The sequence below is a fragment of the Sceloporus occidentalis genome, unplaced genomic scaffold (genome assembly GCF_023333645.1).
Source record: "Sceloporus occidentalis isolate IW3139 unplaced genomic scaffold, rSceOcc1.0.p SCAF_13, whole genome shotgun sequence".
Taxonomy (NCBI): Eukaryota; Metazoa; Chordata; class Lepidosauria; order Squamata; family Phrynosomatidae; genus Sceloporus; species Sceloporus occidentalis.
In genome coordinates, this window is record NW_028316993.1 from 14,626,232 (window position 1) to 14,654,093 (window position 27,862).

General features: G+C 42.1%; 1 protein-coding gene across 1 annotated transcript in view; it reads right to left on the reverse strand.

Annotated features, from left to right (window-relative positions):
- Positions 1 to 27,862, reverse strand: part of LOC149305054 (CUB and sushi domain-containing protein 2-like) — a 460,431-nt gene that overhangs the window by 191,178 nt on the left and 241,391 nt on the right. The window contains exons 6-8 of the mRNA XM_089478213.1: positions 12,993 to 13,105; positions 10,779 to 10,856; positions 60 to 147 (exon numbers count right to left, since the gene is read on the reverse strand). Of these exons, the coding sequence (XP_089334339.1) occupies positions 60 to 147; positions 10,779 to 10,856; positions 12,993 to 13,105 (279 nt within the window). The remainder of the gene's footprint in view (positions 1 to 59; positions 148 to 10,778; positions 10,857 to 12,992; positions 13,106 to 27,862) is intronic.

The following is a 27,862-nucleotide window of genomic DNA, read 5'->3' on the forward strand; positions in this document are numbered from 1 at the left end:
TCTGAAAAAAGATGGAAAGAAAGATATGGTGGATGAAAAGAAACAACACTCCTTCTCACCTGAAATCGTTGCCTATCCGTTTGCCTCGATCTGGAATCCCAGGGTCTGGACACATGTTATGTCCCTGGGACACCCCGACCTGCGTTACTACAAAGCAAGAAAAAACAGCACATACAGAAATAGAAGACATCATTTGTTTGCTCTTTTCAAATATCAACCGTCTCAGTGTTGGTGGATGCAGAGAGCGAACATGGGGAATTACAAGTTGGAAAGGTGTGTGTATGTGTATGCATTTTCCTCCTGCCCCTCCATCTACTCCTTCTACTTAGGAAATAAAGACTCAGCTTGGGCTTCCCCCCAACCAACTGAAGCAGACAACCCTCCTCCACATCAAGGAATCCCACATTTCGCACAGAGGCCCCAGTTAAAGGGCACATTTCCAGAGCCATCTATTTAAAATACACCTGTGGACAAGATGCAGAAGATACAGACAGCCCCACCAACCCTCAACAGCAGATGTTAATGAGAGGCACAGCTAAATAAATGGATCAAGAAATAAAAAGTAGTAGAATATGACGTCAAAAGTATGTAGGGAAATGGGGGGAGAGGAGAACAGATGCCAGTCAGAGGGTTTCAGAGTTTGCAATTTAGTTTGACTGTGGAAAACCTATGCAAAGAAGCAGCACAAGGAGACAACTGACATCAATAGTTGGAACATTATCATCCATGCACCAGTGCCCACCCCAAAACCTACGTTCTTTGCAACCCTTCAAACATGTCAAGAGCCATCCAGGAAACAAGTATTTCAAAATGGTATGGATGCAAGATAACTGTAGCAAATACTTTGCTTTCACCTACAATCTCTGGCTTTCATCTTTTTCATAAAAAAGTCAGGACAAACAATTAAACACATTAGCATCTACTGGATTAATGTCATGCTCCGTCACCTGAGATTTGTTGTATATTTTTCCTGTCATGTTTCCCCGCTCCCAACCATGTCTTTGCACCATGATGTGGTTGAAGACGACGTGGCTCAAAGGTCTCACGTTGCATTGGGGGGCAGGTGGGTGAAAAGGAAATGTGGAAGTTCTTAGCAATGAATGCAAAAGCAACCGAGCATGAAAGCACACATGAGCATGCCTCAACCCCACCGTGACTGGCCTACCAAAATGATGCACCTACGCATTAGAGAGGACCCCCAAAGCAACTCTAAAATGGTATCGACAGGAATGAAGACAGCAGTGAAGAGTGGATCTTGTCCGATACGTAGGTGGGTTACACACATGACATGACGGAAATGAAAAATCTGCCCTTGAGCAATCATATTGCAGAGAGCTTTTACCAACCCTGGCACCTGGACAACCATCAGTGGTATGATACACATGCTTATAACCACAGGTGTTGGGGTCCAAGTTGGCCTATGCTCACAACTGGAATGTCCCACCATAGTGCCCGATGTGTGATGAGACCAGGAGGTGATGATATCAGGACATTTTTAGAGAGAACCCAAGACCACAAAATATATTGACCAATTTCTGGTTTCAAGCTCTAGTATCCTTTTGGCCAGTTCTCTCACTGTTCAGTACAATGGCTGCCAGGCCTCTTGACTCTGAAGGAAACTTGTTGGTTGGCTGGACTGGCCAGAAGATCAAGAACTGGATAGTTTTATCACATTCATATAGAACAGTGCTTATCATGCTAACACATTACACTTTGAAAGTTATGTAGAATATATGTTGGGTGCCTGCCTGAAAGAACACAGTGTGAAGAAGCCTTCACAAAGTTGCTTGGGCGATGCACAACGTTCATCATTGTTTTCTCTCATGCAGGGTATGCAACTCTTCAGCACAAATATGAGAAAGGAAAAATAAAACACCAACAACCTTCTCTGTAACACCATACAAGGTTTAAGAGATGTCGCAGTCCTTAAATTCTGTAACAATTCTGGGTTACTTCCACCTCTTCCTTTCCCCAGTTTCCAGGCAAACCTTATCTCCACTCACTCAAATCATTCATCTATTCATTGGGATAGAGATCTACCTCTTTAGCACATATGCTCTCAAAGCATTTCTACCTAGATATATGTGCCCACATAGGCCCTACAGAATGGTCCATTCATACAACCAACCAACCAACCCTCAGGTCATCCCATTCACCACAGCTTTTCATGGATATTATAGCATCTGTCACTGGACATTTTTCAATCTGTCGCTGGACATTTTTCAAACAACATGAATGGATGGGTCACTCCACCAAACTTTAATATATGCAAGCACAACAAAATAGCTGCAGGTCATAGGAAGTTCCAGCTATCTTTTACAAGTATGGATTAATACTTCAAATTGGAGACCATTTGCTTGCATCTGCATATACTGCTGTGCATCAATACATGTGCTCACAGAAACACATATTGTTGTGGGGCAATTGGCTGGGAAGCCTTATGGTATGTCTTTCTCCAAGGTTAGGGTATACTCAAAGGAAATATTCACAAAAACCCCGTCCTGTGATTCTAGTCTAAAGACGTGGGGCAGAATCCTGTTTGGGATTTATACTGGTGTAAATGCCATTACACCAATAGTTTCACTCCCTTTGGAGTGTTACAAATGGGAGCATCCTATCCAGGGTTGTTCAAGCTCTATGACTCCTCCATAAACCACAACGTGAACTTAGCAGTCCCACTTAAGAGATTTCATAAATGCAGTCCTTACTAGGGGTTAGAGAGTCAGATTGATTCTTGAGCAATGGGATTGTGCATGGCCATGCTGCCCACTGTATAAATAGCCACACAACAAGATCCAGCATTGCAGCATGGCTATGCTGGCAGACATTTGTGCAATACAACCGTTAAATGGGAACCTGGCCTATATAGTGATGTTGGTTCTTCTGTTGGGAAAGAAGATATGCGAAAAGAAAGGGAACAAGATACAGCCCACATGCAACATGACAAGAATAACCTTGTTTGTTTCGTGCCATCACTGTGCATGAAGCTTTGAAGTGTACTGGAAATGTGAGAGGGGTTCAGTAACTACTGGTCGGCCTCATGAGGTCCATAGGCAGCATGTGGTTGACCCCTGTTCTGGCTATCCCTACGTCCCTCATATACATGAATGAATGAATGAATGAATGAATGAATGAAAGAATGAATGACTGCTAATCCACATTTTGATTTAAACACAACCAATTGTATTTATTTATTTAATTCAAGGATTTCTATCTTGCCTTTCTCCCACAATGGGATTCAAGGCAGGTTTGCACTTTCTTTGCACTCACAAAACTGACCTGGTCATGCTCCTTTGCTCTGTGCACCACATTAATAAAGGGATTTCAATTATCCGTTTTTCTTGGTGGCGTGTGTGTGTGTGTGTGTGTGTGTGTGTTTGTGGCACTAGCGTCCCATCAGGTGAGGTTTGTTTATTTTGTTAAATATCGGCCGCAAGATTAATGAATTTCCTACCGTCTGGGCAAAGCAGCGTCTTTAGTTAAAAGAAAATAGGCTCTTTCTTTAAAGAGGTTACAAGCAGCCCATTATTCCTCAGAGGCTCTCTCTCAGTTTTTCAATGTTTGGCAGCTCTACAACAAAACACTTTAAAAAGTCAAAGGGACACAGCTGCTAACAAACAGAGGAAAATTCCTGCCAAGGGCAAGAGTAATTCCATGACAAACTACTCTTCGAGTTTCACCTACAGAACGGTATTTTTTAGAGGTGGCTATGGAATAACCGCATTTTCTGCACAGAACACACTATTTCTACACATGTTCTTCATATTCATTTTCTACAGTGGCCCCTTGGCATCCGCTGGGGTTTGGTACCAAGACTCCCCTTGGACAGCAAAATCCGTGGATCCCCAAATCCCATTAAAACAATGGTGAAATGATGTCCCTTATATAAAGTCGCAAAATCAAGGTTTGCTTTTGGGAACATATATATAAACATATTTTCGATCCGTGGATGGTTGAATCCATGAATAAAGAATATGTGGATATGAAAGGCTGAGTGTATTGTACTTTATTTGTTTTCAGCGCAGAAAAAGCTGCTTCCTGTGCTGAAAATGCCGTCTTCGGCGTAAAAAAAATACCCAATGCAAAATTTTCACAGAATAAGTCTCAGATTGCAAATATTCTTCAAAAACTGCAGTTTTCAAAAAATTTCTCATAGTAGGAAAAAAATTGCTAAAATTCATCATCCCTCAAGCAAAAGATTTAAGGGAAAAATACATCCCTACAATGTGAGCAAAGAACACTATCAAAACACAATGGCCAAGATCCTAACAGTTCGCTGCCACTACAGCTGGGCTGAATATAGTATCAGTGATACAGAACGGGGGGGGGGGGGGCTTGTCTTCCAGATGTTTTGGGTCTTAAATCTATCCTCCCCGCCTTGCATGGCCACTACTATGGAACTGTGAAAGCTGATGTCCCAAACATCTGGGAGTTAATGTTCCCTCACTTCTTCCTACTTGCATTCTGGAGCCGCACTGGAAAATCCCATATTGTGGCCATTCTGACCAAGCCCACATCTTTTGTCAAAGTTAAACAAGTACAAAACTTTAGCCACCACATATAACTAAGGTAAAAGAGCCCACAACCTCTTAGCAAAACTGAATGACATTTGCTAACATCGATCCTTTCCTTCTGTTCACGGAGGGCAAATAGTGGAGCTTTGGAAAACTCTCAATCTGAGATTTCATGAGTTTCTTCTACCTTCATTTTCTTACCATCCTTGTCTTGCATTATTTTTTCAAAGCCTGTATTTGCTCACTGATTTGCACAAAATTTACACAACATTTCTTGTGGACTAAGGCCTATTTTAGCCTCCAGTTGTTCTGATGGGGAGGAAAGACAAGGAAAGGGGGTTTCCACACAATTTCTCAGAGGTAGCTCATAGGTTTCCTATTGTGCCAAGGCACACGGTTCAGGGTACATTTTCTCATAACACGTCTCGGGATCAGTTGCAGGCACTACTTTGAGAGCGTTGAAACCCAAGAAATACATTTCCATCCTATTGTGATCTACTGACCACTGTTCTTCTCAATGACTCTTCTAAAGACATGTAGCCATGATAATACTGATTTTATCCCACATCCCTCTGAGATCATAAGATGTAGGGTAGGATACATATATTTTGATGAAGAAACAAACAGGTCACACATAAATTAAATATGTGGGAACCTCATATCTGAAGAGGACCTAAAAACCAACGTCAAAAGCACAATGTTTCAAATTCCATATTTGAGAGACCGTGCCAGCAAAGCACTTGAGCAAAACTAAATCCCCCCTGTTTCCCTGGAGAAGGGAGATAAGATCGTCCAAAGACATCCAACCAAGAACACTGATCTTCTAAATCATCACATATATCGTTTTTTGAGTGTTTTTCAGGCTATGTGGCCATGTTCTAGAAGAGTTTATTCCTGACGTTTCACCAGCATCTGTGGCTGGCATCTTCAGAAGAAACGTCGAGAATAAACTCTTCTAGAACATGGCCACATAGCCCAAAAAACCCACAAAAAACTACGGATGCCGGCCATGAAAGCCTTCGACTTCACATCACATATGTCCTTTGAAGGTCAGATCTCTTGTAGCTATATGAAGATGTAATAGCATGGGATCCAGTTGGATCCAGTAGAACATTGAGTTCACTTAACTAGCACACGTCCAGGAGCTCTTGAAAACGGTCTCTCTTACTTCTTCCCCGAAGTTTCTGCTTCTAGTAAACCCCGGAAGAGATTAGACTAACTCAGACCAAACACTAGATCAGGGTTTGGCATTACAATGCCAGGACAATGAGTCACAGGCTTGAACACTTGTCTTCCTTTTTCGTGCATGTGAAGGATATGATATAGGTTCTCTAACAATTTGCTGACACCTCTTTTATCCAAATAAACAGCAACTGTGGTTTATATAAATCATAAGTAAAGTTAAAAAAAACCTCCAAGGTATCCTACCTAGTCATTTAATATTGATCCAGGTTTGATACCGTGTACAAACCACAGTTCCCCACATTGAAATGAAACAGCAAACAGTGGCTTGTCACAAAGAGACAGGCCAAAATAAAGCTGCTTCGGGTCACTTTGGAGGTACGCTGTTTAAATGACACACGCATCTTAAGAAACCAGAAGCTGCATCAAAGCTGCGCACCAGTCCTTAGGACATGAGCATGGGTTTGTCATGGCTTCTGGCCTCTTAGGATGCATGCAACATTTAAACAACATACCTCCAAAGTGACCCAAAGCAGCTTTATTTTGGTTTGTCTGTTCAAGCTCAAAGTCTCACCAGAAGATTTAAATATTTTCCATGAGGTTAAAGGAGAGGCGGTGCAGGTCCGGTAGTATGAATTTAGCACAATTTTTGTTACCACCTCTAAACTCTTGTTCCCTCCTTTTCTCCCTTCCCTTTTCCACCCGTTATCTTACCAATGCCAGCTCTGGAAAGGAAAAGTCCTCATACCTTTTCCCTTTTTGTGCAGTGGTTCTCTCTGTGCAATTGCAGAGAAGAGAGGAGCCAGCAGGGCAAAGACTTCTTCTTCTTCCCAGCTGCCCAATAACAGCTGCATGGTGCTGGGATGCAAATCTACTCCCCAACCACTGAGTGGACACCAGGCATTCATGGGTGCTATTCAGTTGTTGTTGCATAGCGGACAAAAGGAACATTTATTTGCTTCTGGGGGCACTGCATAAATATTCTGGATGAGTTTTATGCTACACCAGTGTCAAACAGGACCTTGGCCTGAAACCTCAGCTTAGTTTCAGTCAACTTCCAACTTCCAATATCCATACAAGCAAAAAGGTGCACTGACCTGAACAAGCATTCAAGCTTTCCAAGCGAATGACTGATGGAGACTTAAGCCCTTTTGACGCTACACAATTGCTGCACTGCAATTCCACTTTAATCGCCATGACTGCATCCCATGGAATGCTGGGATTTGCAGTTTAGGGAGGGGTATTTAGAGTTCCCAGAAAAAGAGATCTAGTGCCTTGCCAAACTACAAGCCCCAGAATTCCATGGGATGAAACCATAGCAGTCAAATTGCAATCAAAGTACAATAATGGTACAGTGTGAAAGGTCTTCTGGCAATCTTTAAACCTTGCACAGATTCCTGTGCCTTTTTGATTGCCGTCATAAACGATTTGGGAATTTCTTTTCTGGCCAACACAGCTAGTCCTATATTTTCCCACCAACTGAAAAATCATATATTTTGTGCTCACAGTTCCAATATAGAAAGGTCTTGGTAAACACAAACAAACAGGAACTTAAGAAAATCCCACTATCACGTTTTCTGATCCCTGCAAAAACAAGTGAAGCAGACCATCTCATCCTATTCACGGTACAGATTACATCAATACCTTCATCAGCTTCCAAGTTCATGACTGAATTTCAGCTAGAGCATGCTTGCCCTATTTTAAGCACTATTCATGAAATGTGTGAAGCTGTAACGGTAGAAGAAAGGATAGCTTCTGAACTATCTGAAACTGCATCTTTTTGTAAGAGACCCATCTGTCAGATCCATCCCTGACATAAACCAGAGTGTAGTGAAGCCTCAGCAGCAGAAATGAGGTGCAGAGAATGGGCAGACACACGTGCATTTGCTGCCCAAAACTATAATGCCATTCTTGTTTGGATTCACAAACCAACTAACCAAAATATATATTTCCAAAGTACTGTATTGATTTTATCAATTTACAATGAAGAAAATGAATATGCCTTATGTAAAGATCCAGTATCTACCTTGCTGTAGGCAGCATGGATGGAGATAGCAAGGGCATGGAAGACCTACAAGTATGTAATTGTATAAATATTTTAACTATTTGCGGTCTGATTTTTTGAAACTTCTGTAGTATACTTCTGGGTCTGTGACCACAATAACCAACATTGACATTGCAATTTTATTCTCAGGCTGGTTAGAATAATAGAATCATAGAGCTGGATGATACCCCAAGGGCCACCCAATTTAACCCCATTCTGCCATGTAGGAATGCATGGTAGAATGGGGTTGAATTGGGTGGTCCTTGGAGTATCTTCCAGCTCTATGTTTCTACCATCAAAGCCTTTGAGGTATCATCCATCTATGATTCTACCATCAAAGCCCTCCTGACAGATGACCATCTGGCCTCTGTTTAAAAATATCCAGTGAAGGAAAGTCCAACACACTCCAAGGCCTCACATTCCATTGTCTAACAGCTCTTACCAGCAAGAAGTTCTTCCTAACCTTTAGGTGAAATAATTTCTTGATGGTATGAGTTGTCCGACCTGTTGAGGACCTATTGAAATAAATGGAACTTACATAAGCAGTGACTAAGTAAAGTCCCATTCATTTTAATCAATCTACTGTAGTTCTGTCTACAACTGGATTTAGCCCCATGGTAGCATGCTGGGGGCTCTCCTCTTTGAGGTGGAACTGCCTTCAGGGATGCTAAAGTCACTCCATATTTTAGTTCCTCTCAGGGATTTGCTTGAGATCAGGAACCCTGGCCTCCATGATCCATTCTGACTGTATTTAGTAGCCTCACTCAAGAAAGAATGAAGGAACAATGCAGGGAAGAATGACAGTCTTGACTTCAAGGCATCGTCCTCCTGGGGAGATAGATGAATCCACATCATACGTGTAAAAAGCAAAAGGGACTCTAAACTCTATGGGAAACCATCAAAATCTTTGCTGCTCTGGCTACTGCTCCACTGTAAAAGATGTCTGCTGACAGTGAGATCCTCTTGGTTCAAGAGTTGGATTTGATGAACGGATCCATCCAAGCAAGGAACATTTCATGCAGCTGGAGCATGGGAAGACGGTACTCATCCTGAATACTCCAGGTAGTCTTCATCCCATGCTATACTCATTTTCAGAAAGCCTCATCAAGTTAAGGCTCCTTACCTATCATGGCCCTTGAGTTTTGGGGGGTGTTACAAAATCCATCCAACCCCCACCAACCTTTTGTTGCTGGGAGTTCAGCCACCAGCCCCAATTCTTGTCCCTGAAACCAAGATAAGAATTTTGGTGATCTTCTCCTCAGAGTGGCTAGACTTACAAATCAATTGCTAACCACTTGGTAGTTAATGACAGGATCCCCAAACGAAAAAGCTGACCACCATACCATATGATATCTAACTAGGAACCGTCTAACTAAAAGATTGTATGTACAGCGCTGTGTAAATTTACAGCGCTTTATAAATAAAGGTTAATAATAATAATAATAATAATAATAATAATAATATCCTTAACAGAAGCAAAGTTAAAACTGTCATCTCAACTGAGTTATGCCTTAAGATGAGCTGCGTAACATCGCTCCACCTTGAGAACATTCCTCTCGCTTTTTAAATGCTCCCATCGTGAAGCTCTTGCAAAGCTCATAACCTCTCACTTAACACTTCATTTACCAGCCCAACAACAGGCAACCTGGGCAACCACCACTCCGATACCAAAATGGAGTGATGGCAGAGAATAACACTTGAAAGAGCAAGTCCACAATACCTTCTTCTTTCTTATTATCTCTCTCTCTGAGATGAATGCCCACAAATAGTTATTTCCAAACTAGCAAATCACAAAAACATCATCCATAACCTGTTCTCCCAGCCCTTTAAGATGGCAATGCTTTCTAAGTCAGTATACAAATACTGTATAGCAGTAGCCAGCCTTCATTGGAAGGGTACCACTCAAAGCTAAATAGGAGACAATGTAAATTGAACAGTAGGCAGACCTCTGTGAATAAGAGTTGCTCCAAATACAGTTCCTTGCATGGAGGACCAAGCAAAAGCATAGCACTCAGAGGCAGATGGAAGATGTAACCTTAGGTCTACACCAAAGCTAGGCCTAATGAACCATCTTCTCTTGCCCAGAAGTGTCACAAACTTCTCCTGGCTTTGAAATCCATGCACCCAGATATGTAATCCTAGTCTCATGTCGTCCTTCAGCTCAGTTCTTGCTCCAATATCGCCTATGGAAACTTATGGTAGGACTCCTCACCCAAGGATTGCCTTGACTTTAAAGCCATGTCCTTAACAAAGGAGTGAAGCAGTTATTGTTTTGCATCATGTATAGAAAACAATGATATACAGAAACTAAGTTTATAGCTGCAGCAGAGCAACAATCCAGTGGCAAATTATTGTTATTCTTAATAAAAGTGATACTAACATTTATCTCAGATTGTGGCTCTTAATAGAGTTTTTTTTAAAATTAGCAACAGCGAAAAGCCAAGCAGCCCTTCTAAATAAAGTGCAACCGCGGTGTGCATATTCACCAGGTTGTCTTTTTTATTAACGCTACTTGTTCTTTCTTAGGAAGATTTCCAGCAGATAGGCACAGCGAAGTTCAATAACCAGGAGAGGAAGAGAGGCGAGATCTTATTTCAGATTATCGCTAGAGTTACTGCCGTTCCTTTGTCGCTCGCTTGCACACCACTGATCCGCGGCCTCTTACATTTCTGCTAGACAAATACATTGGGTTGTCAAAAACGGGCTTGGGTCTTGATGACTCTATTTGAGCCTATGACAAGAAGCAGAGATACCAAGGCCTCAAAAGCCCTACACAGAGCCCCTACCCACCATATGCACCACACGGTCCCTCCCGCTCTTCCCTCCCCTCGCATCTTTTTTTACGGAGTTAGTATGTGTTTGCATACGGAGCACTGGGAGGAGGAGGGAGTGAGGCGATAATGCAGGGGAGGAAGTGGGGAGAACAAGCATTAAAACTCTGAAGAAGGAGTGGCAACGTTCTGGAGACGGCCGTAGAGTCATATGAGATGTCCGAGGCGCAAGGTCTCACTGAGCGTGCAATGGCGGGCGAAACTTACACACAGATGTCTTCTGGTTCGTGTCCTTACTTGGCATCAGTTTCACTCCCCTGGACTTCATTTCCATTTGTTTTTTAACTGGAAAGGGAATGCAAGAAAATGGAGTTCAGAAAAAAGAAAGAAAGAAATGGAAAAGGCGTCTGGAAGCAAACTCTTTTATCTATTCACGTCAAATCAAGTTTATTACTTATGGCCAATGGCCTTTGCATAAAACAAGACTATTCTAGTCTCACGTTTTGACATTCTAACACGTTCTACGTAGGTAATTCGACTGAAAACAACTGGCTGAGAAAACTTACATCGAGAAGATGGGAGTTTAATCTGACACTCACAAAATAAAAGGTTAAAAAGTGATTAAACTATTAAATAAAGCTTCATCTGTCTGCGGAAAAAGAGTAGGGAAGGTGTCAGATTAAACGCTTGGGAAGGGAGTTCCAGAGTTTGAAGCCACAGAGAAGGCCCTCTCCTGTTTCCCCTATATAGATAAAATGGCCCAGGAAGACCCCCAAAACATGGTGAGAATGTCCCCCATGTTCTCTAGAGGGCATTTTTGGGGAAACATTACTTTTTTGGTCTTGAAGGGTGTGATGTAGTTTCCTGGCCTTCCGCCGCTGACTACCCAGGTTGGCATCTATCTGCCCACTCCTCTCTCAGTTTTGCCTTCAGTTGGCATTTTCTGTCTCCGGTTAATTTTGAAGCATAAACTTCATGCCTCTCTTTTAAAAAGCAGCATGAGGAATTGACTCTACACCCCTTAAGTCCCCTGACACATGAGGAATGGCTTCTTGGAAACTTATCTTTTCAAGCACTTTACACCCAAATGCTCAGCCTATTATGTCTGGAAAAATGGTTTCTCGCAGGCTCGCCGGATTAGGAGCCCCTGACATTTGCTTTAATCAGGGAGGAAATTATAACATTAATCTTTCCTTGGCTATTTTTTTTGCAAAACGGCACGATTCAAGCAGGTGTATTTTTTTAAATAGCCAAGCGGCACACATGACTTTGATTTCCCTTTAAAAAAAAAATACTTGGCAACAACCAAGTGATGGGGCAAGGGCTCAATGGAAAAATTACCGCTAAACAGCTTTACGTTAGAAATTGGAAAGATGATTCATAAAGTTCGTAACCTGAAATCTGCTACTGCATAATGTTACGGCAGGAGAATGCAATCATAATTAACGCAAAAGATGGTTTGTCAGGGATATGCCAAATCTTCAGAACTGATTTCATTATTATGTTTCTCCAAATCCCACCTGCCTTCTGTCCTATCATTTATTCTCATTGGATTGTGAGGCTTTCTTTTTAATTCCTGTATGCATTTGTCTACAATGTGTACAGTTATTAATGCATTATCTCTACCATATGCATGTCCTCATTAACTGAAGCATGCTTGTGCTTTTAAATTGTATGCATTTTAGCACATTTTCTTTTAATAGTGTTCATGTGATTTCTCTGAAACATACTGCAAGTCTTGCAAATGAGCAAATGCTGAAGGAAAGGGATATTTTGTCTTGCAATAAGTCTCTGACAGTGTGAAATGTGTCCTTTGGGTGAGCATCTCAAACCCCACAAAATCCTTTTCCAGCCCTCATTCCAAAGGCAAAAAGGAAACCACATACATAATGGAGTTGCTCTATCAAAACAAATCAAATTATGCTTTCCGGAGCAGCCAGTCTGTTGCTGACTGCAATATCAGTTTCATATCCACTCATTGTGAGTTGGTTTAGTTTGTATGAAAGCCATCTACTTGGTGGGCCCTATTCCCAACTAAGGGTGCATCTACACGGTAGAAATAATGCAGTTTGATGCCACTTTAACTGCCATAGGTTCCCTCCTAAGGAATCCTTCTGTAGTATTGTGAAGCACCATCATGCTTTGTCAGGGAAGGCTCAAGACCTACCACAGTTAAAGTGGTATCAAACTACATGACATCTACAGTATAGAGCAGTGGTTCCCAAACCTTGATCCTCCAGATGTTTTGGACTTCACCTCCCAGAATTCCAATGTTGGCCAAGCTAGTGGGGACTCCTGGTAGTTGAAGTTCAAAAACACCAGGAGGACCAAAGGTTAAGAAGCATTGATGTAGATGCACCCAAGGGGAAGGAAGAAAAGGAATGGTGAAATTGGGGAAAGAATTGCAAATATCCTCCTTGTTAAATCAGAATTGGGGGGACTTGAGATGCCAGGCTGAACAAGACGGAGGACTGAAAGTACCTTGGTATTGTGCGCTGAAGCCCTTTTGCCTGTGGTTGCCATCCGACATAAAGTGAAGACGAAGCCAATTTTTGCTGCTGATCACAGGGGCGGGAAGGTTTGTTCCTGTAAACCTGCAAAACCAAAAAGAACAGGGCCATATATACATATTTTAAGTACTATTTTTGAAGACATCACATTGCATACCACACAGATTCAGAGCAAAGTGATTTCTGTGGCTCTTCACCTTCCCTCAGTTGAGCTGGCCCTTGTTCAAGCACATGAAAAATAAGCTGAAATATACTTGCAACCACTTCTCCTGCAGAGTTCAATTTGTATAGCTATTACCTGCATTCTTAGTCAAAGGCTAACTGAAAGGTGGACAACTGTTGTGAGGACGGGGGACAATGTTGGCCTCACAGTAGACCATAGTGGGCCACATCTCCTAGGAAAAAATGATTTTGATCCTCTAATGTCAGGCATTTTCATCATGTTTTGGTTCTGCTGGACAGTGTGTCCACACTGCAGAATCACTGCAGTTTGAAACCGCTTTAACCACCATGGCTTCACCCTATACCCTCCATTCTTTTTTGTGCTCTAACTTTGCAGTGTGGACATACCATTTTAGGTCCACCAGAGGCCCAACAAGGAGTGACTTGGACATCAAGTTCTATGTCACTTCTTGTCGAAAGAAAAAGGCCTCACCATGGCCTAGGATGATGGGCTGCACGCGTGCATGATAGATACCATATCATGGGCTAAATAAATGCAACTGCTCCTTTCACAGTCCGGTTCAGATAACGTTGAGAGTACCAGATAGTAATGCGATATACACTTGCAATGTTTCCTTTCCTCAACGAGAATTGGCGACCTGACACACTGGAGACATCTGGTGAGAGGGGAAAACCCTCATTTTTCTACATTTCAGGCCTTTTTGTGAAAAATATGTACAACTCCTACAATTCCCCATACACACACACACACACACACACACACACACACACACACACACACAGAGTCAGCCCTCCTTACCCACAGATTTTGTATCCATGGATTCAAGCATCCACAGCTTGAAATAGAGATATATATTTTAAACAGTATAAATTCGAAATAGCAAACCTTGATTTCCCATTTTATTTAAGGAAATCATTTTGCTTAGGCCATTATTTTTAATGGGACTTGAGCATCCAATGATTTTGTTATCCATGGGGGGGGGGGCCTGGAACCAAATCCCAGTGGATAACAACTGCCCACTGTACATATATACACATACAGTGTGCCTGCGTCATACGCGGATGCACTATACGTGGCTTTCAGCCTATGCTGAAGGCCACGAGGGAGCGCACGGGACGCAAGGGGCAGAGCATCCGATTTAGATTAATGGGGCGCATGCCCATGGTGCATGCACGCCGCTGCGCCACCGCCTCATGCATGAGCCCCATTACTTTCAATGGGGCTCGAGCATACACATTTTTTTATCCGGGGGGGCGGAACAGATCCCCGCGTAAAAAAGGGCGCACTGTACTATTATTATTATTATTATTATTATTATTATTATTATTATTATTACATATGTACACACACATACATGGGTGCTGTAACATAACCATCAAGTAATTAAATGGTTTTGGTCACTGAAATAATACACAAAGTTCCATCAATGGAAGGAAGGAAACCCCTTTTGATTTATTATAAAAGAATGTCAGAATGACCTTTGAAGTAGAAGGAGAACCTTGGTGAGTGCATCCATATAGGTCAGTGGTGGTGAACCTATGGCATCCGTGCCAGAGATGGCACTCAGAGCCCTCTCTGTGGGCGCATGTGCCGTTGCCCCAGCACAGAGTTCACCAGTGTTCAATATTAGAAAGCCAGAGGGACATGGCACTTGGTGATAAATAGGTAGGTTTTGGGTTGCAGTTTAGGCACTCGGTCTCTAAAAGGTTTGCCATATAGGTTCACCCATTCTTCTATGGCCTGTTACAGACTGCCAAAATAAAGCTGCTTCAGGTCTCTTTGGAGGTATGCTATTTAAATGATGCATGGATCCTAAGAGTCCGGAGGTCATGCCAAAGCAACACTCCATTCCTAAGCACTGAAGTGCAGCTTTGGTGCAGCTTCCGGATTCTTAGGATGCATGCATCATTTAAACAGCATACCTCCAAAGAGACCTGAAGCAGCTTTATTTTGGCAGTCTGTAACAGGCCTATGGCATGTTCCTCTTGAGCAAATGAGTGAGAAGAATACAATTCAGGGACTCCCTCCCTGAAGTAGCAAATTATTCTTTATTGATCAGCTTCATGGCGCTGAAAAAGTGGCGAGAACCTCCATCGACCATTAATGATCCTATTAATAGTCCAATCAAACAGGAAAGCACCCTCCTTGCAAGACATGAACTGGATGCCTTCAAAAATTAAATTTCAGGGTGGAATGCAGAGTGTCTGGGGGATTAATAATACAGAGGAAAACCCTTGGCCAAGTCATCACAGATTCCATCGAAAACAAATGTTTACCTAATAGTCACAAGCGTCCTTGAAAATTGGGATATATGAGAGCAAAATTAATGGCCTTAACCAGAACAGTGCAAACAACATTAACATGATAAGAGCTATTACGGAATCCAATTACTTTTAACCAAAGTCCATTTCAGACATTTTATTCACATTAGTTATAGGCTATTGGTATTCCAAGACCAATCCCCCCTTACAATAATAGGATAAAATAAAATAATAATGAAAAAGAAATGATGACAATGACACAGAACGCCATACATTTTCTTCTTGAAGAGACAGTGCTTCTCAGCGCCAAAATTCTTCAGTCAACATGCATCCAGCTCCAATCACTGGAACAATCCACGAAAGATACTGCCAGAGGTAACAGCTCAAATCATGTCGAAGGATGAAACGTGGAGCGAGAGCAAAACTAAACTTCATGCATGTTCTTAAGAGGTAACAATGGTCTTTAGAACACCAAGGAGTTTATCAAACAAGGGAAATTAGAAGTATAATCCAATGGCAATCCAAACGCAATCATGGGGTTCAACGTTATTGTGTGATAGACTACCACATGCAATTTTGGGCAATGGAAAGTCAGTCCAAACGCAATCCTGGCGTTTCACGTTTTTGCGTGAGAGGTGATCACATGCAATTTCAGGCAATGGCAAGCTATTTTCAGGCAATGGGAAGTCAGTTTGAACGCAATTCGAATTCACGTAAATTCTCTGAACTAGCAAATTCACGTGAATGCGTTCTGGCCCCACTTGCTTTTCATTCGAAACTAAGAGAAATTCCTCCTGTGTGGTGAACTCCCAGGAAACTTTCCCATGGGAAGGATGCGCAGACCTGAAGACATGTGAAAGATCCAGGTAACACCAAGATAAAAGCTAAATGGGTTTGCTGATCACTCTATTCTCCCCCCCCCCTTCAGACTTTCAGCATTTCCTTTCGCACTAGAAACAAAGGAGAGGAAGATCATACTTCATACCTATCCCTTGCCATGATCCCAGCCAATTTCTCTATCCATCTATTTTGGGGTTCTCCTAAATCCAGCCAGTGGTTTTGTTTTTCCACTTTGAAGTTAAAACAATCAGTTCTGGAATCCCATCATCAGTTCCATGGGAAGACCAACATGACTTGGTTACACTGCAAGATAGCACCTAGCACCTCTTGAGGTATAAATATCAGGTATAAATAACAGCCCTAAACATAGTTGCATATAGTTGGTGCCCATTTTGCACTCACAGCCTGCCTCCCAATTGTGCATGCACAGAAAGGCTTGGGCCATATAGGGCTTACCAGATCATAGCCAATAATAATAATAATAATAATAATAATAATAATAATAATAATAATTTACAAACAGTGACTGCAGCAAAAGAAGGGTTCAACAAGAGAGATATGTTTTCTTCAGGTGCCCAAGCATCTATTCCAGAAAGGCCTGCTGGAAGAAATCCATCTTAACAGCCTTTTAAACCAACATTCTGAATCTTATCCCAAGACAGACTGGCAGCCAGAGACTAAGCATCTAAGCCAAGCAAGTTCTAGATTAAGTAGCGCACAGTCAGGCACACTGTGTAACATGACTTCATGTTCAATGTTCAACCAGTATTATATTCACATGTCACTGGCTGAAAGTAGTGAGAGAGAAAAAAAAGTGCTACTATGAAATTAAAGTATAGTACTGCAAAGGAAGCTTAGTGAGTGACACCCTTTGAAAAGTCAATGGCATTCTGAATGTGCCATTTTGGTCCCTTACAACAGTTAAGTCATCTTTTGTCTTGTCTTCAGACAGCGCAGCATTATGTCCTGAATTTAATTTCAGATTATTTTTCTGGTACATGACAATGGAAGAATTTTAATCTCGTGTTTTATGAGACCATCATCTTGCCTTGAAGCTGAAGCTCACAGCCTGCATGCTCTCGTCTCCACATCCTAAGCTAATATGCTTCTGGTAGGGATGTGAAAAGGGCTCATAAGTGACAAAAAGTGTGTCTCAACACTTCAGATCCACTCCCGAGGAAAAGGAGACCAGCCACTTATGGATTTGAAAGTGTATTCATTTTCACAACAACATGCATTTTTCCTGTGCACAAATTGTAAATGCTGTCTCCATACCTTATCCCAAAACACACTGCCCTTTCAGTTACCCGTTATCTTGGAGATGGGACCCAAGTCTAAACATGAAATTCATTTATGTTTCAAATACACCTTATAGACATAACGTGAAGGTAATTTTATACATAACATTTAAAACCAGCATTTTGCACAAAGCAAACGCGGTGTATATTGAACCACCAGAAAGCCAAGGTGTCACCATCTCAGCCACCCATGCAGATAATTTTGGATTAAAGAGAATTTTGGATCAGGGATTCGGGATGTTTTGCAAATATCAACCTGTTTGCAAAACCAAAACAACAACAACAAACAGATAAAACCCCATAAGCCAACAGAGAAAAACAGGAAGACATATACATCCTTCTTCCCCTTCTACTACTTTCATGTCACAAAGAAAGACTGCATTTCACTCCCACACAGAATGACACCAAAAGACTTTAAGCCATTGCCTCCCTCGCCCGCCCGCCACTGCTTCATAATTTATTTTGAACAAATGGGGGTTTCCTTAATGGGATCTAGTTTTGGGAGGAATAGATGGAGAATAAAAGGATGGAAATGCCTTTTAATTAGTCTGCTTAGAAAGTGATCTCCGCCAGACATGCATCTCTGTGCTGATCTCAGAAATGCACAGCCAGCAGCCCCAGGGGAATCAATTAATAAAGGATGCACAGGGAATACTTGTGGCGCTGGCTGTCATCTATTGATCTGTTTTGAAAACTGTATAGCTTATGAATTGGAACTAGACTAGTTGTGTTGTGTGACTAGTCGCGGGGTATTTCCTCATTACCTTTGAAGATTCCTATCTGGTTGCTTCACATGCTCCATTAATTGATTAGCACATTAGGAATGGACATAGCACAGCTAGGGATTGGACCCAACATCAGTGGCCTCTGAAGCCCCCACCCAGTCTCACAAAGACCCACAACTCCAATTTTCTTTCCTAAAAAACCCTTTTGGGCATGCTTTCGGGTAATATTTGCCCTAAATCATGCCGAAAGCTCCAAACATACATGAAAAGATTTGCAGACATGCCCACCTTGTTCCTACAAGCACCTGAGGACTTTGTGATGTTCCCCAGTATCTGTTTTCCTCTACAGTCCTTCTCAAAATGGCACCAGGCAGTGACACTATGCCACTTCCGGTCACCATTTTGAGAAGCAGGGAATTAGAAAATGCAGCTTTACCAACCATGGACTGTTGTTTATGACAATTACAGTAGTGATAAAGGTTTGCACTTTTCCATTCCACCCTTGCACCCCAAAATCTCCATGCACATGATAAAGTGCTTTTGCAGCTCACAAAAGCCAAATAAGACTCGCTCCTCTTAAACATGGATCCCGTTATGTAAATAAGGGATAATATTAGATCTAAAGTAAATGCAGCCTAAAAACAATGGATTGTGGCTTGTAGGTAACGGTTCACTGATTTTCTTCTTGAATCTATGCTTGGAAGTTTGCATTTACTTTAACAGATCACACTGAAGTTCACCTGCCTTGGGCCATTTTTAACATTTTGGACATAGTTGTCATACCCCATAAAAACTTTATTACGTTCACAGGCCAGTCTCTACAATTACAAAGTAAACAATCAGAGAATTATGCAAGTGCAAATTATATATATATATATATATATATATATATATATATATATATTTTGCTGGTCAATGACCAAATAAACTTTACTACTACTACTACTACTACACACACACACACACACACACACACACACACACACACACACACACATATAATCTCAAATATTGACTTCCTTTTATCTAAATGACATCGGAATTAGGACCTTTCACTGTTTTTATGCCAATACTTCTCCAGACAAATGAAATAGCTATTTACATTTCCATTCTTCTTGTCTCCAAGACCATCCCACTCTGGCTTCCATCTTGTCTCTCTTTTATGGCCCTGGGGAAGCATGGCGGAGTTGATATTTCGTGAACATTTAACCTAAAGCAAACTTAGTTCATACCTCATTTATGGAAGTGTGTATGTATGAGGAGAGTCAGCATGGCATAGTAGTTTGATTGCTGGAATGTGACTATGGAGACCATGGTTCGATTCCCACTCGGTCATGAAACCCGGTAGGTCACCTTGGGAAAGTCACATGCTCTCAGCCTCAGGGGAAGGCAATGGCAAACCTTCTCTGAACAAATCTTGCCAATAAAACCCTAGGATAGGTTTGCCTTAGGGTCACCACTAGTCAGAAACGACTTGAAGGCACACAACACACACCTATGTATGAGAGTGCATCAAGAATGTGAAAGGGGAGCTAAAAAGGAAGACAAAATATACAGAGATCTTTCAAATAAGAGCTCTGAAAATTCATCAAGAGGGGAGGGAGGAGGAAATCCACCTTGTGAGGCTGTCACTTCCTCCGCCTAAAGGAACATTTGAAACACATTTGGAGGTTCTTCTCAAAGGTGAGATCTCCAAGGAATTTCTAGGCAACTCCAAAGAGAGAGGAGACAAGTGAAATTGCCCAAGGGGTTTTCCATGCATCCTTCAGTGAGCTTGATGGGGTGTCTGAATCAGTCCCAGGGGATGCTATGTTCCCTTATGAAGAAAGTCGTGATTCCCTGAACTCAGGTTCATATCAGCCCAAAGGTAGCGGAAGCAAAGTTGTAGCTACAGGGAGTGGGATGACAACATTCTCCCCTGCAAATAAGAAGTCTCGCAGTATTTTCTTCCAGAACTCATTGCAGAGAGTGAGAGACTGAAAATTGTTCACATCTCGAACTCTTCTGTTTGCTGTGTTCACATTGCTTCCATGGGTGCATCTACAATGTAGAAATAACAGAGTTTGGGACCACTTAAGTCCCGTAGCTCCATCCTATGGAATACTGGGTTTTGTACTGCCAAAGAGTGCTGGGCCCTCACAAAACTACAGATCCCAGGATTCTGTAGGATGGAGGCATGGCTACTGAAGTGGTTTCAAGCTGAATTATTTCTACTGTAGATGCACTCCATAACTTTAACTGCCCCTTTTCATTGGATGTCAAAACTTTATGTTCAAACACTGAAGTTTCAAGTTCCTTCGATGCTACAGATTTTGGGACTGGAGGAAAAATTCATTGGGGAGGGCAGAATTCTTATAGGGACAATGCCCTCATCCTGCTCCTCCTGTAGTTACAACCATGAGAGAAGCACACTTCTGATACCAGTTCAAAAGATACTGACTGAGTAGGAATGGCCAATTTCCATCCAGCTAGGAAGGAATGTACAGCAGAATGGAGAAAGAGCGGATGCCACAGAACACTTGAATTTGACTTCGGTGAGCAAAAATACTATTTTAAAGAAGTCTTTAATGAAACCATCAGCAGATAAATCTAATTTTTCCACTAGGAGGCTGCAATTGCCATGCAGCAGAAATAATTGCTACGGAGCTTCAATATCCAGTAGATAAAGAATTATTTCATTACAGGTAAGGATGAATAGGATGGAAGCAGCGCCTTGATGCTGTACACAGAGGAGAGAAACGTGTCTTTCCACCCTACTATTTGCTCAAAATTAATACAGTACATGTTTTCACTACAACGGGTGTGTGTATGAGAATGTGTGTGGCTCTTCCACTCCAAGGAGAAGAACTGGAAATGCTAGAACCTCTGTTCTCTCTGCAGTCCCTCTCAAAATGGAACCAATGCTACATCCCTTGCTACTGTCATTTTGAGAGGGACTGGAGAAGAAAGTGGTGTCATTAAAAACTGGACCCAAATAACACCAAAACTAACACTTTGGGGTTTGGGGGAATTGGATGGGGGATTCAGAGCCAGCAAAAGTGGTATCCAAGGGCCGCATGTGGCCTATAGACCACACTTTGCCCAACCCTGATTGATATGCACTATCTTTCTTCTAGTACAGGACTTAAATATGGTTAGAAACCAGGCACTGTGCTATCGTGGTTTGAACACTGGGCCACAACTTTAGAGACCAAGGTTAGAGTCCCCACTCAACCATTGAAATCCACTTGAGCAAGTCACACTTTCTCAGTCTCAGAGAAGGCCAGGACAAACCTTCACTGAATATATCTTACCAAGAAATTCTTGTAATGAGTTCACCTTAAGGTCACCATAAAATCAGAAATGACTTGAAGGCGCACACCACCACCAACAAGAACAGCAAATGATCATATTAAAACCAAACAGCAAATGCAATGAACCTAAAACTGGAAGTACCATAAATTGTGCAAGCAGAAGCAGGCCAGAAATAAAGAGTGATTAAAAAATAACAATCTCAATTGACTTAGTGTTCCTCACTTTGGGGAGGGGAAAAAAACAATGGTACATCCTTTTCTATATTTTATTACCTTCAGAATTTCTTGTTTCTGAACTAACAAAATCATCTTGGTGAAACACACACACACACCCTGCAACTGTTATCCCACCTGGAGGCTGCAAAGTTTATTAAATATGAAAATTGCATCATGAAATAATGCTGCTCCAAGACAGGAAGAACATCTCTCGTGGTTTCAAGGAGGAGAAGAGATTTGTGTTTAACAAACTCTTCATTATTTAATACACTTGGCTGGGTGGGGGTTAACCTTTCCTTCCACGGTTCCCAGTCTCATTATCTCAGGAGGTGAGGAAACGGACCTTAATTTAAAAATACGTTATTTTAAGCAATCTCTTTAATAACGCACATAGCAAGGACTCCGCCGTCCCTCCAGTTTTATTTTACCAGCGGGACGGCACAATTCCCACCCGGGTCGGACTTCTGCAAGGGAAACAAGTAATTGGGTCAAGTTGTTCTTCACAATTAAAAGCCACTGGCATTAGGAACAAACCCACCTCTCCAGATGTAATTCTCCAGATGTGAAGGATGCACTGAACAATTTCAACAACACTGTTTCCCGCTGCGAGAAAGTCCCCAGAAACCGTGCCGTTTTCAAACACTATTCGTAACTCGAGACTTATTTTGTGCAAAATTCGCACAGAATGGTTTTTGCACAGAAAATGACATGTTCTGTGCAAGAAACAACCTTCTCTGTGCATTGAATGATATTTCTATATGGAAATATTAATTCCCCTGAAGGAAAACCAGTTTCCTGTACAAAAATGTTATTTTCTATGCAAATCACAAATGCTATTTTCTATGCAATTGTCGCAGAAGTTGTAGCTGAGAACAGATCACCAAAGACAGCAATGCCAATGGGACACTTTTTACTTAATCTGTAGTTTGGAAATGGGGTGATGGTGTTACAGAAGAGGGCAGGATGGCAGAGTGCTCTCCTGTTCCCCTCTGTCCCAGAACACCTGTTTTGAAAAACATTGTAAGACAAGACATTTCCTTCTGAAGCATCACCAGCAATATGGGGTTCCTAGCCACCAAAGGACCTCCTGAGCCACCTCCTGAGGAGGAGAAAAAAAGCATGCAAAGGCAATGTCTGAAAAGCCATTCTCCTTTCTCCACACCCCTTCCACCCCAGCATACTTTCCATCCTGTCCTACTAAATGAAGACAACCGTAGAATCATAGAGTTGGAAGAAATGCCAAGGACCATCCAGTCCAACCGCATTCTGCCATGCAGGTACACCATCAAAGCACTACCAACAGATAGCCATCCAACCCCCTTTTAAAAATCTCCAAAGAAGGAGACTCCACCACACTTTGAGGCAGTATCTTCCACTGCTGAACACCTCTTGTGGTCAAGAAGGTCTACTTAATGTTAAGGTGGAATCTCCTTTCCTGTAGTTTGAACTCACTGCTCCATGCCCTATTCTCCGAAGCAGCAGAAAACAAGCTTGCTCCATCCTCAATACGAGATTGGAGGTCTTTAAACAGAGGCTGGATGGCCATCTGTCAGGGATGCTTTGATTTGGATTTCCTGCATGGCAGGGGGTTGGACTGGATGGCCCTAGTGGTCTCTTCCAACTCTATGATTCTATGATTCTATGAGATCCTTACCAATATTTCAGTCCCACAGTTGCATAAGGGAAAAGATGCTGGAAAGAAGTGGGCACTGGTGGGTGTCAACAGAGTTGTCTGAAAAGGTGTGCCCTCCAAAACCGTAGGAGTTACTTTGTGTCTGTGGAGACCATCCCAAAGGGGACAACTTTCATATCTTGATGGAAAAAACCTTTCCATCTCCACTGAGCCAACAAGCTCAAGGGAGTCTGATTTTCTTAGCAGCAGCAGATCTCGACAGTTCCCATTGACTGGGGCCAAACCGTGGCAATTTATAACAGCTGAGTTGCAGCATTGGAGGCAGCCGCGACTTGCTCTTAGAGAAAGGCCAGCCTCAAATGACATCTTCTGGAACAAAGGCACTCACTGGAGGTGACCCCAGGTCAGATTTGTCATTATCTTGACCGCTCTTGTGTATGTGTGTGTGGGAGAGAGAGATTTGCATTCATGGGGGGGGGGGGGGAATGCAAGAACCGGTGCCAAATGACAAGAATCAGCTGGTGCTGTCACTTTTCATTACCGTTCATTCCAGCATTACATGTGCAGGCAAAAAAAAAAACCCCAACAACAACCCACCAACCAATCAATTCTTTCAGTTGCCATAGATTTACACTGACATTCATAAATCACATTTTCAAGAAATAAAGGAAAGGAAAGGAAAGGAAAGTGAATTCCCACAGCTCAGTTTTCTGGGAGGCACACATGTCCAAGCAACCCAGCAGATTGTTGAAATGAACAGCAACAACAAGGGAACAAACTTATGTTGAGGTGAGGGCTAAAACCTGGAATGGATTCACTGCCCCACTGATAAGGAAGCCCCCCAACGGCGGCTGAAGTCATGGAGTTACTGAAATGGTCAGTCTGCATTGTGTGTGGTAGGGGTTCCAGGCTATATCTCAGTAATAAGGATACCTGCTTTAGAAGCCTAAAATACCTGGATCTTCACATCGCATGTGAAAGAGATATCAGACATAGGCACCCCTCCCCATATCTACAATGCAGGGGGTGATAATACGTCTGTACATTACTGCAAGGACAAGGGAACTTGTGACTGTCAAGGGTTGCAATCCCTGGGGTGCAATTCCTGGGTGCCACATACTTAGGGTTCCCATCATGCTCTTCCACAAAATATGGACAAAAGTATGCAAGACAAGATTGGGGCGATCTATCAACTCCCCGCATCTATAAAAAGTCCCCCACACACCACATTTTGATATTTAACATTTGATATTTTAACCCCCCCCCCCCAATATCCATGGATTGAAGTGGCCATGGTTTCAAAATATTCCAAAAAAGATACAAATTCCAAAAAGCAAAGCTTCCTTTTGCTATTTTATATAAGGCACATCATTTGACCATGCAAGTCTATATAATGGGACTTGAGCATCCAGGGATTTTGGTATCCAAGGAGGACCTGGAACCAGCAGATACACCAAGTCCTACTGAATACCATTGGTTGGTTATTTATATACTGCCATCCATTTACATGCTGGGATTTGTAGTTTGTCGCATCAACCAGGACATTTTTCAAACCCTTCGATGGAGGATTTTCTTGGTTTTCCGGGACAAATGGTGACTCTAGACATATCAACAGTGGGAAAGAGTCACAAAATAAAGCATGGAGGGTATCACACCTCTTCCTCTCCATCAACTCCTTTGAAAAGGAACCCCAAATGTCCAAAGAATACATTGTATTTTTTTCCTCTGGTTCTGACCAGAGGAGAACCTAATTGAGGGAGATCAAGAACCACCAGCAATGGAAAGTCTGTTGATAAAGTTGCGGATAGGAATTGGTCCTTTCCATTGCAATATGGCGGGTTAGGAAATATAATGAAGCAACGGAGATTCCCTAGGTAGGTTCAGAATGGTGCTAATGGCTTTTGCCTTCAAGCTAAAGTCTTAACCGATCAAGGAGAGGATCAGTCACCCAAGGTTGAGACTGAAGTTCAACACAGATACGATGGATTTACCTTTGCCTTTCCTCTCTGCCACATATCAAAAAGTTTATATTTCTGCATTTTAAAGAGGCGGGGAGGGGAAAAATAATGAAACTTTAGTGCAGACACTAAAGGTATAGTGTATATACTCATGTTTAAGTCTAGAAATGTGAGTCAAAAAAGTGACCTCAAAAACCTGAGTTGACTTATCCACAGGTCAACGTACATACTGTGCTTTAACTCTTATTTAAAAATAAACCATGCCCTGGTGAAAAGCAAGAGCATTATCTGTCCTACAAGCATTGATCCCCCCTCTTTTTGTTCATTCATCCAGCCTTTAGTATGAGCACAAACAGTTGTGCATGCTGGACTTTTCTAAGTTGTTTAGGCATTTTTACCTTGCTTCATCCTTTAGATCCTTTGTCACATGCCCCTATGTTTTGCCCTCGACTTTTACCAGGATCATGCTTGCAGACTCAGGAAAGCAAGCAGCCCTTGATGCCTATTGCTAACAGTAATAAATAGCAACTTTTTCATGTTTTAATTCTTGCTTTAAACATATATGAAAGCACTTGCCATTATCCTAAGTTGAATATATATATATATATATATATATATATATATATATTTTCTTCCCCTCCTAGCCTTACACAGTTCAAAAGTCTTCAATAGTAAGATGGTAAAGTTGTCATAGGAACAAAGCACTGTAAAACAAGAGACCTCCAACTTAAGGCTGTCAAAGGAATAAAGGAGGCTTGTTGGCACTTTCTGGGGAGAACATGAAAACACTGGAAATGCAAAAGAATCACAGTGAGACAGATGATCAGATCCATGCCACTTGAAGCCCTCAAACCACCTTAGAGTAGATAACTAGGGCCCCATACAGACAGGCCAAAATAAAGCTGCTTCGGGTCACTTTGGAGGCATGCTGTTTAAATGATGCATGCGTCCTAACCGGCTGGATGCCGCGCCAAAGCCACAATTCAGTACTAAGGACTGGAGCGCAGCTTTGGCACAACTTCTGGACTCTTAATACGCATGCATCATTTAAACAGCATGCCTCCAAAGTGACCCGAAGCAGCTTTATTTTGACCTGTCTGTATGGGGCCTAGATAAAACAAGATGCTACACATTTTCAAGGCAGTGGGCTAAACTGCCCCAAAGGCACCCAATTCTCTTTGATCTTGGAAACTAAGCAAGGTCAGGCCTGGTTAATACTTGAATGGGAGACCAACAATGAATCCCAGGTGCTGTAGGCTTTATTTCAGAGGAAGGAACTGGCAAAACAACTTCCGAGTTTTCCTTGCCCAAGAAAACCCTGTGAAATTCATGGGGTTGCTATAGGTCGACAGGTGACTTGGAGGCACAAATGTTCAGCATAAGGTACATATATTGTTGTTGTGTACCTTAAACTCCAACTCACAGTAACTTTACTCTAGGGATTTCTTGGCAAGATTCGTTCAGAGGAAGTTTGCCATTGTCTTCCCGTGAGGCTGAGAGAGTATGACTTGGCCAAGGACACCTAGTGGAAACAGAAATGACTTGAAGGCACACAACAACAACAAGTTGTCCATCCTTTATTCTTGACCTGAAAGATCTCCTTAGCAGTTATGCTTGAGTCATAATTCATCTAAAGGCAATGGACTGAAAAACATGGACATCACACTAGATAATGAAAGACTTCATTGGCACCACTACCAAAGTGGGTTTGAAAGGTCCAAAACACACTGCAGAAATAATTCAGTTTGAGACTGCTTTAACTGCCCTGGCTCAGTGTTAGGGAATCCTGGGAATTGTAGTTTATTGTGGCACCAGAGCTCTCTGAAGAGAAGGTTAAATGTCTCACAAAACATCCAGGGCAGTTAAAGCAGATGCAAACTGGATTGTTTCTGCAGCGTGTTGTTTTGGGACCTAAGACACTGATGCTGGGTGACAATTTTATATTCTGCAGGTATAGGATGCTCACATAGGATTCATCTACACTGTTGAAATGATGCTCCATTCTATGGAAACGTGGGACTTGTAGTTTTACAAGGTCTTGAGCCTCCTTTGCCAAAGAGTGCTGGCTGGGAAAACCCAATACCAGGTAATTCCAGTTGCAGATTTCATTGGCACCCATATCTCAGGTATCTGTCTGCCTGAGATGCTCACATCATCACAGTACCAAGCTTTCCAATCCTTCCAGTATCTTCAGAGTCAGACTTACCCTCGTGGCTGGCAGGGCAGTGCCAGCTGTGCCTCTCTCTGGCTGGCATATGTGACCGTCTACAATCCCATCTGTCAGGAGGTTTTCAAGTCACCGAGTGAAACTATTCTCACTTCTGAGGATACGGATCGTGGGGAGGGATGGGGTCATCAAAGTGAGAGGAGAGCACAGCTTTCCTTACAGAAGGACAACCATAAATAGCTTTATCCTCCCACGCCTTTTCAAGA